The sequence below is a fragment of the Theropithecus gelada genome, chromosome 3 (assembly GCF_003255815.1).
Source record: "Theropithecus gelada isolate Dixy chromosome 3, Tgel_1.0, whole genome shotgun sequence".
Taxonomy (NCBI): domain Eukaryota; kingdom Metazoa; phylum Chordata; class Mammalia; order Primates; family Cercopithecidae; genus Theropithecus; species Theropithecus gelada.
In genome coordinates this window covers 91,205,936-91,218,543 of record NC_037670.1, presented here as the reverse complement: position 1 = coordinate 91,218,543, position 12,608 = coordinate 91,205,936, and the positions used below count along the sequence as shown (strand labels likewise).

Below are 12,608 nucleotides of genomic sequence, written 5' to 3'. Positions count from 1 at the left end.
AGAAAAAAAGCCCAGTAAAAGCCTGATCTCTCCCTAGCCAAAGGCTCAAGAAGGAGAGAACTTAGCACAAAAGAAGATCTGTCAAACCATAATCTCTCCACTCTAGCCAAACACCACAGAAGAAACTGTGCCCCACCCCTCCCCTTGCCAGGAAAAGGTGAATGGGGAACCTAGACTTGTCTGTCTGAAAATGCTCCAACTCCCACCCTTGCTGGGGTGGTGTCAGAGATGACTACATAAGAAGCCATGATTTTCATCCCTCCTGGCCAGGAATTAACTTCATTCTCTATGGTGTCTGGAGACCATGTGGGAACCCTGGATTTCCTTCTTCACCCAGCCTGATGTTGGAGCAAACCTGATGGAGAGTCCAGACTATCACCCTGAGGTCAAGTGGTAACAAGGCCACCTGCACTTGTGGCATCAGTAGAGACCACATGGGGAACTGGAAGTCCCAGCCCAGCTGTAACAAGGAGCCCTGCCCACCCTTGGGGATGAATAGATGCCAAGTGGAGAACCTGGACTTCTGTCTCTACTTTATTATAATGGGGCTGGAGCAGTATCAGAGAAAGTCAGCAAAAACAAAAGGTTTAAATAAGAGTCAGAGTCTTATAATAATATGAAATTTCAGTAGAATATCAGTTAGTATACCAAGAACCAGGAAGATCTCAACTGAGTGAAAAAAAGACAATCATTAGATGCCAATGCCAATATAATAGAGATTTTGGAATTACTTGAAAAAGATTTTAAAGTAGTGTATTAGTCCATTTTCATATTGCTACAAAGAACTACCTGAGACTGGGTAATTTATGAAGGAAAATTGTTTAATTGACTCAGAGTTCCACAGACTTAACAGAAAGCATGACTGGGAGGCCTCAGGAAACTTACAATCATGTTGGAAGATGAAGGGGAAGCAAGGACCTTCTTCACATAGTGTTTAGAGAGAGAGAGCAAAGGGGGAAGTGCCACATACTTTTAAACCATCAAATCTCATGAAAACTCACTGTCATGAGAACAACAGAGGAAAGTCACCCTCCATGATCCAGTCACCTCCCACCAGGCCCTTCTTCCAATTTGTCATGAGATTTGGGTAGGGATACAAATCCAAACCATATCAGTCCACCCCTGGCCCCTCTCAAATCTCATACCCTTCTCATATTGCAAAATAAAATGATCCCTTCTCAACAGTCCCCCAGTCTTATTTCAGCATCAAAACAAAAGTCCACAGTCCAGATTCTCACCTGAGGCAAAGTAAGTCCCTTCTGTCTATGAGCCTGTAAAATAAAAAACAGGTTAGTTATCCAAGATACAATGAAGGTACAGGCATTGGGTGAATGTTCCCCTTCCAAATGGGAGAAATTGACCAAAACAAAGGGGCTACAGGCCCCGTGCAAGTCTGAAACCCAGCAAGACAGTCATTATGTCTTAAAGCTCCACAATAATCTCCTTTGACTGTATGTCTCACATCTAGGGCACGCTGATGCAAGAGGTGGGCTTCCAAGGCCTTAGGCAGCTCCACCCCTGTGGCTCTGCAGGATACAGTCCCGACAACTGCTTTCATGGGCTGGTGTCGAGTGCCTGCAACTTTTCCAGGTGTGTGGTGTAAGCTGTCAGTGGATCTACCATTCTGGGATCTGGAGGACAGTGACGCTCTTCTCATAGCTCCACTAGGCAGTACCCCAGTGGGGGCTCCAACCCCACATTTCCCTTTTCCAACCCCACACTGCCCTAGTAGAGGTTCTCCATGAGAGCTGTGCTCCTGCAGCTGACTTCAGCCTAGACATCCACGTGTTTCCACACATTCTCTGAAATCTAGGTGGAGGTTCTCAAGCCTCAACTCTTGGCTTCTATGTACCCACAGAAACACATGCCAAACAACTGCCTACTCAACGTCTCCACTGAGATATTTCATATACATCTCAAAATCACATTCAGATCTAAACCCCTGCCTATCCCTCCCCAAACCTACTCTTGCCTGTCTCTCCAACTCATTAAATGGCATATGTAATGGGCTACGTAGAAACTTTGAGTCATCTGTGATCTTGCTCATTTTCTCACAACAAACATCCAGTTCTTTCAGATATGCCTTGAAAGTATTTCCAAGTCTTTTCTGTGACTTGGATTATTGTGCTTGCCTCCAAACTGCTCCCTCTTCCCCATCTTGGCTTTGTTAGTTTATTCTCCACACGGCAGCCTGAGTGCCTTTTAGATACTAAGTCAAACCATGGCTTTTCTCTAATTACAACCTTTCAATAGCTTCTCATGATGCTAATAAAGGCAATTATGCAGTTTTCAGAATACAGTAACATTTTTATAATTTCTGAATAATACTAGCACATCATTTATTCTGTAATACATATTTATTGAGAAACAAGTATGTCCTGGGAACTCTATTAAATATTGGTACTGTAATTGTGAAAAAATAAATAAACCTGGCAGTTACGCTCAGAGATTAGAATCCAAAGGAGAATGTAGATAGGCAGTTGTCATATGGGTGCCCGGTGCTGGGGTATGAAGAGTACAGAGTGCTCTGAGAACATTTACATAGGCCTCCTTTCCAGAGGAGGTGAAATGTAAACTGAGACCTGTAACATAAATAGAAATGAAGCAGGTGAGAAGTGGGTGAAAGAGAGAGACAAAATGTAATAAGGCTCCATGGCTGGATCCGAGAGTGTGAAATTGGGAGAGGTGGCAGAATAGTTAGCAGTAAGTGGCATCCAGACCACATAGGGTCTTATGTAATAGATTATGCTAAGACCTTTGGACATTATCCTGAGAAACTGATAATTCTGAATTAAGATTGTGAGTTAAAGGATTCTAAATAAGAAAGTGACATGATAAGATTTCTATTTTTAAAAAGATTATTTAGTCAGCCATTGGAGGATGAATCAGAGATAAGACTAGAGGCAAAGAGTAGAAAGTGGTTAACAGATATCCAGATGAGCAGTAATGGTGACCTGGACCAAGGGCATCCTGGAGAGATGGAGAATAGTGGAGAGATGGAGAATAATAGAGAGACTCCAGAGGTAGTTAGAAGAGCATTTGACAGAGAAGTCAAGGAGGTTGCCCAAGTTTCTATTAGGGTGTATAAAAAGAAGAGCAGCTTTGTAGAGAAGATAACGAGTTCAGATTTGTACTTGAACAAATTAAGTATGAATTTTCTGTGGGACTTTCCAAGGGAGAGGGCCCATGTGCAGTTCTAAATTTGTTTTCAGGAATGAGTGAGTGAGGAGGGAGGGGGGTGAGGGAGAGATATCAGGGAGGGAGACTAGCATATTTTTCTCTCCCTGAGATACTTATTTCTGAATATTCAATTAATGTTTGGTGACCTTAAGCCATATGTTCTCTATTACCATACTAAGAAGAGGGATGTTAGGCTTGTTAAAACTTGTTGGGAAGTTGTGTTTACTTTATTAGCCAATGAGCCTTGAATGAAGAGATTGCTTGGCTCTAATTCAGAAGTGGAAACTTCTTCTTGATGCTAAATATAACATTGTGGTGTGTGACACATAGTGTCCTAGAACTTTGCTGTTACACTGCTTTTCCGTGTGTGAAATTCAGCATAAGGTGCCCTCTGTTTAGGTTGCTATAACAAAATACGATAAGCCGGGTAGCTTGTAAATGACAGAGAATTATTTTTCAGAGTTTTAGAGGCTGAGAAGTCCAAGAGCAAGGCTCCCACAGATTCAGTGTCTGGGGAGGGCTACATCCTGGTTCACAGATGGCACTTTCTAGCCGTGTCCTTACTTGGCAGAAGGATGGAGGAGTCTCTCTCAGGCCTCTTTTATATGGGCACTGATCCCATTCATGAAGATCCCACACTTATTACCTAGTCACCCTTGAAAGCACCACTTCTTGATATCATCGTATTAAGGGTTAGGATTTCAAAATAAAATTTTGCAAGGACATAAAACATTCAGACCCTAGCAGGTATATTCCTTCAAAGAAACATAGCATCTGGGATCAGGAGCCAGGTTGCCTGGCTTTAAATTCCAGCCCTGACATTTACCAGTGGTGTGATTTTAGGTGAATCGTTTAACTTCTCTGAATTTGTTTTGTCACCTATAATGCAGAAAAAAATATTACCTACATGAGATGTTGTAAGAGTTGAGTTAATCATGTGAAACATTTAGAACAGAATTACTTACATGCTAGCTGTCATTTATTCTATTACTGTTATTACTGTTAATAGATGGAGGCTCAGTTTACAGAGGTGGCAAAGGCCTTCATTATGAGAAATCTGTTGTGTGTACTTCAGAGGCCTTTTGACTGTAAAGCACCAAAATGTTTCTGAAATCCTGGGATTTCTTTACTGGAGACTCAACTGTGATGCTATGAAGATCATAGTTATTCTTTCACCGTTTCATTCTTTCTAACTATGGGAGTGGATGGTTATGTATTAGGAGGAAACTGAGGGATGTTAACTACATATTAATAAAAAACTGGGAAAATGTAAGAGTATTTGTTTCCTCTGTATCACTAATGATGTTTTCTTACCTGTGGATTTCAGTTTACACCTGAAGAAATAGTGTTTCCATGTAGATTTTCAACTCCGTGAAAAAGCAAACAAAAACCCTTCCTGTTTAAACTTATAGATGGACTAAAGTTATAATGAGGATAGGTTCTTTTTTATTTTCTGAAAAACTTCACTTTTTCATTTATAATTAAAATGAATTGGGATAAGGAGGAGAGACTGAGGCTTCTATGTGAGCACATGGACCAAAGCACTGCTGTTGGGGCCTGAGCCACTGAAAAGCACTGGGAAAGCATAGGGGAAAAGTACTAAGCTTTCAGTGATTCTGTAAGGTGGCACTTGTAGTCAGTCAGATATAGCTCTTTCTTGATCTTCCCTGGAATCCTGCTATGAAAAATAAATTCACTCAGAAGGCGAGAGAGAGCTAAAGTAAGGTCACGCTTGTGTGATTGCTATTTTCACTGTTGGATTCTTTCCAATGCACTAATATTTCACTTTGAATTTTACAGGAATTTGAAAGTGATTATGTGGCATTTAAGTCCAAAACTCTGGAATTTGACAGAAGGCTTGGGACAATTATTTGTGAAGCTTTCTTTAACTGCAATGGCTTAGAAGCTGCATTTAAGGTTAGTTCTGAAGAAGCTATCATAAAAAATGTTTTACTAATGAATAATATAGGCTGTTAGATGAAAGGGGTGAATTCTCATTCAGGTAGAGTATTAACTAGGTTAACTAGTCATATTCCCTTCAAATTCAGCTCACTGAATAATAAACTTTGAATAATGTACTAATGAATAATGACACTTTGTACAAGATGATTTTAGGACATTTAGTTACTGTCTTTTTCTTGCATTCACAGTGTTTTAGCTCTCATTATCTTCACAGAAAATTTGGCCTGGCCAGTGAAATACTGATTCAAAATTAAGTCACAGTAAAAAGTGAAAAATACCTTAATTCAGGAATTTCTTTTGTTTACCATTGTTTAGATATGTTAGGTTCATCTGCCTATTTTATTTTTCTGACTGAAACAAATAGCAATTTATATACTGTATTTACCCAGGCATAAGACATCACTGATGATCAGACACACATTATTTTGTGTAACAATTAAAAAATGCTGCCAAATAATTATAATTTCATTGATTGCATAATGTATTTCAGTTGCAGAGATTTTGAAACATAAAAGTATGCTTGTCACAGAACTGATGAAATACAGTTAAGAGTTACATAAAAGAAAAGCATCTCAATAGTGTCCCCATATGAAAAGCTTATAATATGGGGAATAGGAACACCATGTAAAACTTGCTTGACAAAAAAAATTACAAATCAAGTATAAATTAATAATCAGATAACATCCCAAAAGAGGGATGGAGGGTTCAGTATCAGAAGAAAAAGAGCTAAGAAATCATGGGTATAATTCATTGAGAATGGCAGTGTCAAACAATATAGCAGACACAGATTTTTTAAAGATATTGTTTGATTTTGACCTGTAAATGAATTGACTAGTCAGTGGTGAAGCCATCAGCGTTCTCTGGCCCCAGTTGAGCATTTTAACCTAAAGAATTCATGAGGATCTGGATGGGAAGAATCAATGTGGTGAAAATGGCCATACTGGCCAAAGTAATTTATAGATTCAATGTTATCCCCATCAAGCTACCACTGATTTTCTTCACAGAATTAGAAAAAACTACTTTAAATTTCATATGGAGCGAAGAAAGAGCACGTTATAGCCAAGACAATCCTAAGCAAGAAGAACAAAGCTGGAGGTATCATGCTACCTGACTTCAAACTCTACTACAAGGCTACAGTAACCAAAACAGTATGGTTCTAGTACCAAACCAGGTATGTAGACCAATGGAACAGAAATAATGCCACACATCTACAACCATCGGATCTTTGACAAACCTGACAAAAACAAGCAATGGGGAAAGGATTCCCTATTTAATAAATGGTGTTGGGAAAACTGGCTAGCCATATGCAGAAAATTGAAGCTGGACCTCTTCCTTACATCTTATAGAAAAATTAAGATGGATTAAAGACTTAAATGTAAGGGATAGGATGGTGACCTAAAACCATAAAACCCCTAGAAGAAAACCTAGGCAGTACCATTGAAGACATAGGCATGGGCAAAGACTTCATGACTAAAACACCAAAGCAATTGCAACGAAAGCCAAAATTGACAAATGGGATCTAATTAGACTAGCATGCATCTGCACAGTAAAAGAAACTACCATCAGAGTGAACAGGCAACCTACAGAATGGGAGAAAATTTTTGCAATCCATCTGACAAAAGTCTAATATACAGAATCTACAAGGAACTGAAACAAATTTACAAGAAAACAAAATACCCCATCAGAAAGTGGGTGAAGGATATGAACAGACACTTCTCAAAAGGAGATGTTTATGTGGCCAAGAAACATGAAAAAAACCTCATCATCACTGGTCATTAGAGAAATGCAAATCAAAATCACAATGAGATATTACCTCATGCCAGTTGGAATGGTGATCATTAAAAAGTCAGGAAACAACAGATGCTAGAGAGGATGTGGAGAAATAGGAATGCTTTTACACTGTTGGTGGGAGTGCAAATTAGTTCAACCATTGTGGAAGACAGTGTGGTGATTCCTCAAGGATCTAGAACCAGAAATACCATTTGACCCGGCAATCCCATTACTGGGTATATACACAAAGGATTATAAATCGTTCTATAAAGACACATGTACAAGTATGTTTATTGCAGCACTGTTCATGATAGCAAAGACTTGGAACCAACCCAAATGCCCATCAATGATAGACTGAATAAAGAAAATGTGGCACGTATACACCATGGAATGCTATGCAGACATAAAAAAGGATGAGTTCATGTCCTTTGCAGGGACATGGATGAAACTGGAAACCATCATTCTCAGCAGACTAACACAGGAACAGAAAACCAAACACCACATGTTCTCACTCATAAGTGGCAGTTAAACAATGAGAACACATGCACACAGGAAGGGGAACATCACACACTGGGGCCTGTCAGGGAGTGGGGGGCTAGGGGAGGGATAGCATTAGGAGAAATACCTAATGTAGATGATGGGTTGATGAGTGCAGCAAACCACCATGGCACATGTATGCCTATGTAACAAACCTGCACATTGTGCATATGTATCCCAGAACTTAAAGTATTAAAAAAAAGAAAGAATTCATGAGCATCAAATAGTTCTTTGTTTTATAAGAACTCTTCAGTGAAACTCAGGTGCCATCAGCCACAATATACAGCCTGTTGTTATAAAATGACCTGTAATCTAATATCTCATATCTAACATCTATAATAGTCATATATAATTATTATATTTAATACTGCCACTATTTTTTGTCTAGATATGCATACTTGTTTCTCTTTGACAAAAATGACATTATATTTTCATCCTCTACTGTAATCTTCACTTAACAAAGAGTCATACAATTTTTTCTTGCCTTTATAACAGAATTCAACTATTATTTTTTTAAATGTCTGTGTGATAGTCTATCATATTCTTTGCTACTGGAACTAGTTTTCTTTCATGCTTTTATAAATAACCAAAAAAAGAATGTAGAATGAAATCTCAATTACAGAGGCTCCTGCCGTTTTCAGTTCAAGTCTCTCTTTCTCACAACCATTGATATGAATTCTGTTATAGTAGCTGCCAGTTAATTTTTTTCTAAACAATTTAATCTCTTAGGTAAAAGGTTTTTTTCTTTAACTTTTCACATATTTGACCTGTTTACTGAACAAATATGAGATCCTACTGTCATAAGCTTGGCGGAGGTGTGGCATCATCTTACAGCTTCTGTGTAGATTGCCTTCCATGGTGACTTGTACAAAGTGGCATTTAATAACTACTTGAGGTGAGGTGGACTGACTGGTAGTTCAAGTAATGAAATAACATACTGATGAGGGTAAACTGCTGCAAGTGTAATGGCAGAGGAAGAAATTACAAGGGTGTGTACTTACAGAGAAAAATATTTCACCTATAGGGATAGGATGATGAGCTCTGACCGTTTACTGTTAGTCCCTGGGAAGAAAAATATCTGTAGACTGTTCTCTGAAGACTACTGTTACAATACCTGCTATTGTCAAAGACGTGGCCAGGAAGGGCACCGGGACTGAGGGCTGTTCTACTCTAATATAAAAGTATAGTACTTCAAAATCTAAAGTGCTAGGTGTGCTCACCAAAAAACAAAAACAAATACTACTGAATGGCTCTCTAAAATTTACACGAAAGCAAACCGAAGTGTGTTAAAAAAAAAAAAATGTGTCTAGAAAGGACTTCAGCTTTGTAAACTATTAAAATATGAAGTGTATGTGGTTTAGGTGGCCACGGATTTTTAAAAATAATTGAAAGTGGCACACCTAGGAAAAATATAAATATGTACTACACTGAACAATGGCAATAGTGTTATGAAAAGCTGTATTATGCAATGAAAGAAGTGGAGCAAAATTAAGGCAAACCTTGCAGATCTCAGATGGGATATTTGGAAAGAGAAGCATGTGGTGGGAATTACTCTTTAGTCTTGAAGTCAATGTGAAAGAAAACATCTCTACTCTTCATAAAACAGCTTTTAGTTTTACTGTGAACAAAGAAGCAAGAGCTTGAAATGACCTTTACTCTCCTCCTGGAGGGTAATTTTTATACATTTTGGATGACAAACAATTACAATAATGTATACTGCCTAAAACTTTGAGACTTTTCCTACTACTTTTTGGCTTTACAACCTCGCCTCAGAATATTTTCCTCTTGAAAACTTGGAGTTAAGGACCGCTAAGCTGGTAGGCAAGATGTGATGTAGCTCGGAAACTTCTACTATTCTTTCCATTGTGGTCAATATGATAAGTGTTTAAAAAATAATGTTGTGAAATAAATATACTTATAAATTCTTGTTGGAGTATACTTTTTTGGTAAATATATGAGACAATGTTTACTTTAGAAATTGTATTTGAAACCTAAGCTCAACAAAACAATGACTGTGGGAAGAAAGTTAATCAGTTACATTTTGCTAGGTAGCAGCTGAGTAGTAGATTTAAAAATACTTAGCAGTTTCTACTGCAGTTATAATTGATGTTACCAGAAAAAGTCAGAATGTATTTGTCTAAATTGACCCCTAAGGTATAGTTACATTTTAGTTTCTATAATTTTTTCATGGTAATTTTATTTTCAGTGAATGTAGTTTATGGAAATATTTGCAAATTTTTATTATAAAGCTGTTTTTTAAGTGAAACACATTTTAGGGAGCACCTATTATTTCCTTAAAAAGAACAAAGCCCCCTCCTTTGCCATATTGCTAAACAAGGCGTGACCTTGGATACAGTTTATCTGCTATTGTAAATATACTTAGTTGTTTTGATATGTCTTCTTTCAAAGAAAATATCTATATGACAGGCTTAGTAACTAACGTATTATGAAGCCCACACAGAATGATCAGATGACAAAATGATATAACTTTCAATGGCATATTAGCTGATGAGAAGCTACACAGTAAAACAGAAACCCAAATGCTAGACTGTCTGGTTTCAAATCCCAGCTCCGCCACTAGCTGTTATGAATTTGGGAAAATCGTTCCCTCCTTGTAACTCAGTTTCCTCACCTGGAGTGTGTAATAACAGCACTTTTAAGGCCCTTGACGTATAGTTCCTGGGACATAGCACTAGAGAAACATTGGTTATATACAAATAAAAATTGTTTTATACAAATTTATATACAAATAAATGCCATTTTGCTTGCAAGGAAAGAGCTGTTTTATGCTAGCACACAAAAGAATCCACACTGGGTAGTAAACAAGAGACTAATGGGAATCCAAAATCAGACTCACTGGATAACTAAGCTTTGTGAACACTGGCAGTGAAGGTAAGTTTGAAATCTAGGGGGCTCCATTGACTGAACAAGAGGAGCTTGTGAGACTTCACTCCTGCTTTGCTGGTGATGTGATCCTGTTCAGTCTGTGTGTCTGCTTTCTGCTGTCCCACCATCAGTTGGCTTCCTCTGCTTGCTAGTAGTTTCTGCTCACTGATAATTTTAGCCAGCATGGATTCAGCCAGGCCCTGACTCTGAGAAAGAATCTGATTAGCTCAAGGCATTGATTTGAGCCAGGACATTCATGTCAAAGGAGTCGTCCACCTGTGGAGTGGTTGTCCTTGTAACAGCCACCACTGTAGCCCCAGGACACTGTTGGGGGTGGCTGGGTCACGTGGATGTACCAGGGGCCATAGGCATGCGTCTATGGTGACTGGCACATCTGGTATAATTATTCATGCTGTGACCTAGAGGGCCTCAATATGGATATATGGATATTTATATCTAAAGAATACATATGTAGGAGGGAAGAACAATAACAAGCACATGAATCTTGTTTCTATTCTTGTGTCTGCAAAGCGTCTTCTGAAACGTTACCTGCTACCCAACAGGAAATAATATTAGCTGTGAGGAGAAGGTGCAGACAGACAATGGTTCCTTTCTGCTGAGAAAGGGAAATTATTTTACATCTAGAATTGGTTTATTGGATGTACAGAAATTTTAGGGAGATGCAAAAAATACATTTTACATTTTGAAGCATCACAGGATACTTTTAAGATTCTAAACTTTAGTCATGTAAGAGATTTGAAGGGGGACATTGTGAGCTGGGTATTTGTGTTAAAAACTCATAGTGCTTAACGTTGCCTTAACTTTGATTTTTATAGCTTTTGACCGTATTTGGAAATTTTCTAGAGAAGCCAGTTGTCATGGAAATTTTCAGCCTACATTACAGCACACTAGTGCATATGTTTAATACAGAGCTGGATGTGTGTAAGCAATTGTATAATGAACACATGAAACAGGTAAGTGGTGGATAAGGTTGGACACATTCACAGCATCATTTTTGTAGATAATGACCATCAACTAGAACTCTGTGATTATATCTAAAGACTAGATATAGGCACTACCTTTTTGTGCTTTTATTAAACTGGTTTCCTCATGGAGATGGTAAACTTGCTTTAGTACTGTAACTCTTCCAGTAATCAAGTGATTAAACACATATGTTTTATACTACTGTAAAAATACTAAAATGAACAATTGGTTACAAGGTTGGAAACCATTCTGACTGAATGTTCCCTTTCTTCCTCTTCACCAAAATATCAACTTGCAGATTGAACGTGGACATGTAGTTCTTAACAAGAACATGCCATTTACCTCAGGAAATATCAGATGGGCCCAACAGGTCCTCCAACGACTTCAAATGTTTTGGTCAAACTTTGCATCTCTCCGTTATCTGTAAGTAGTTAAGCTTAGGTCATGGCAAATTATTCTAATGGTATGGGTGACGTTTTATATAAGAGAGTGAGCTGTTCATATTAGCACTTAGGAAGCCATTGCCCTGTTCACTTCTCTCACTGGTTGGGTTTGTGGAGAGGGATTCATTCCCATGGTTTTGGAATATTTATAATGGGACTCTTAGAATTTCATATGCTTACATGTTTTCTGGACCTTTTTTCTTTTCACTTGTCCTTTCCACCCACCATGTTTGGAGTTTCTTGCTGTTATTATTTTTCCTTTTTCCAATAAGTAACACTGCTTTTATTATGCAGTCTTTTTGCGTTTTTCTTCTCTTCATAGGAGCCAGTAGCTTGTTGCTATCAACATTTAGTAACATCTTGAGTTTCATTCATCTTATAACTTTATCCTTTAAAGCAAAAGCAATTCATAGGCATAATTTAGTCTTGACTGTTTCTCTTCCTGGTTGTTTATAGTGCATTATCATATTTTATATATTTTATATTGTGTATTGTATTACTATACAATTATTAAGCTGAAATCTATCTAATATATGTATAAACCAGTAGAAAAACCTTATTCCTACAGATTTTTGGGCAATCCTGATAATGCCTTAGTTTATCAAAAGTATGTTGAAATGACCACTTTGCTTGATCAATTTGAAAATCATGTCTATAATGAATGGAAAAGTAATGTGGATGAAATCTGTGAATTCAATTTGAATCAACCCTTGGTTAAATTCAGTGCCATAAATGGTCTTCTCTGTGTCAATTTTGACCCAAAGGTAGGGATTTCATTTTTTAAGATGATTTATAAGTGCCATTTTTATTATAAGCATGTTTCTGGTATTTCCAGTCATTTGTAAT

General features: G+C 37.8%; 1 protein-coding gene across 1 annotated transcript in view; it reads left to right on the top strand.

Annotated features, from left to right (window-relative positions):
* DNAH11 (dynein axonemal heavy chain 11) overlaps positions 1–12,608 on the top strand; it is a 372,079-nt gene that overhangs the window by 35,160 nt on the left and 324,311 nt on the right. The window contains exons 9-12 of the mRNA XM_025379290.1: positions 4,981–5,097; positions 11,172–11,309; positions 11,618–11,742; positions 12,331–12,526. Of these exons, the coding sequence (XP_025235075.1) occupies positions 4,981–5,097; positions 11,172–11,309; positions 11,618–11,742; positions 12,331–12,526 (576 nt within the window). The remainder of the gene's footprint in view (positions 1–4,980; positions 5,098–11,171; positions 11,310–11,617; positions 11,743–12,330; positions 12,527–12,608) is intronic.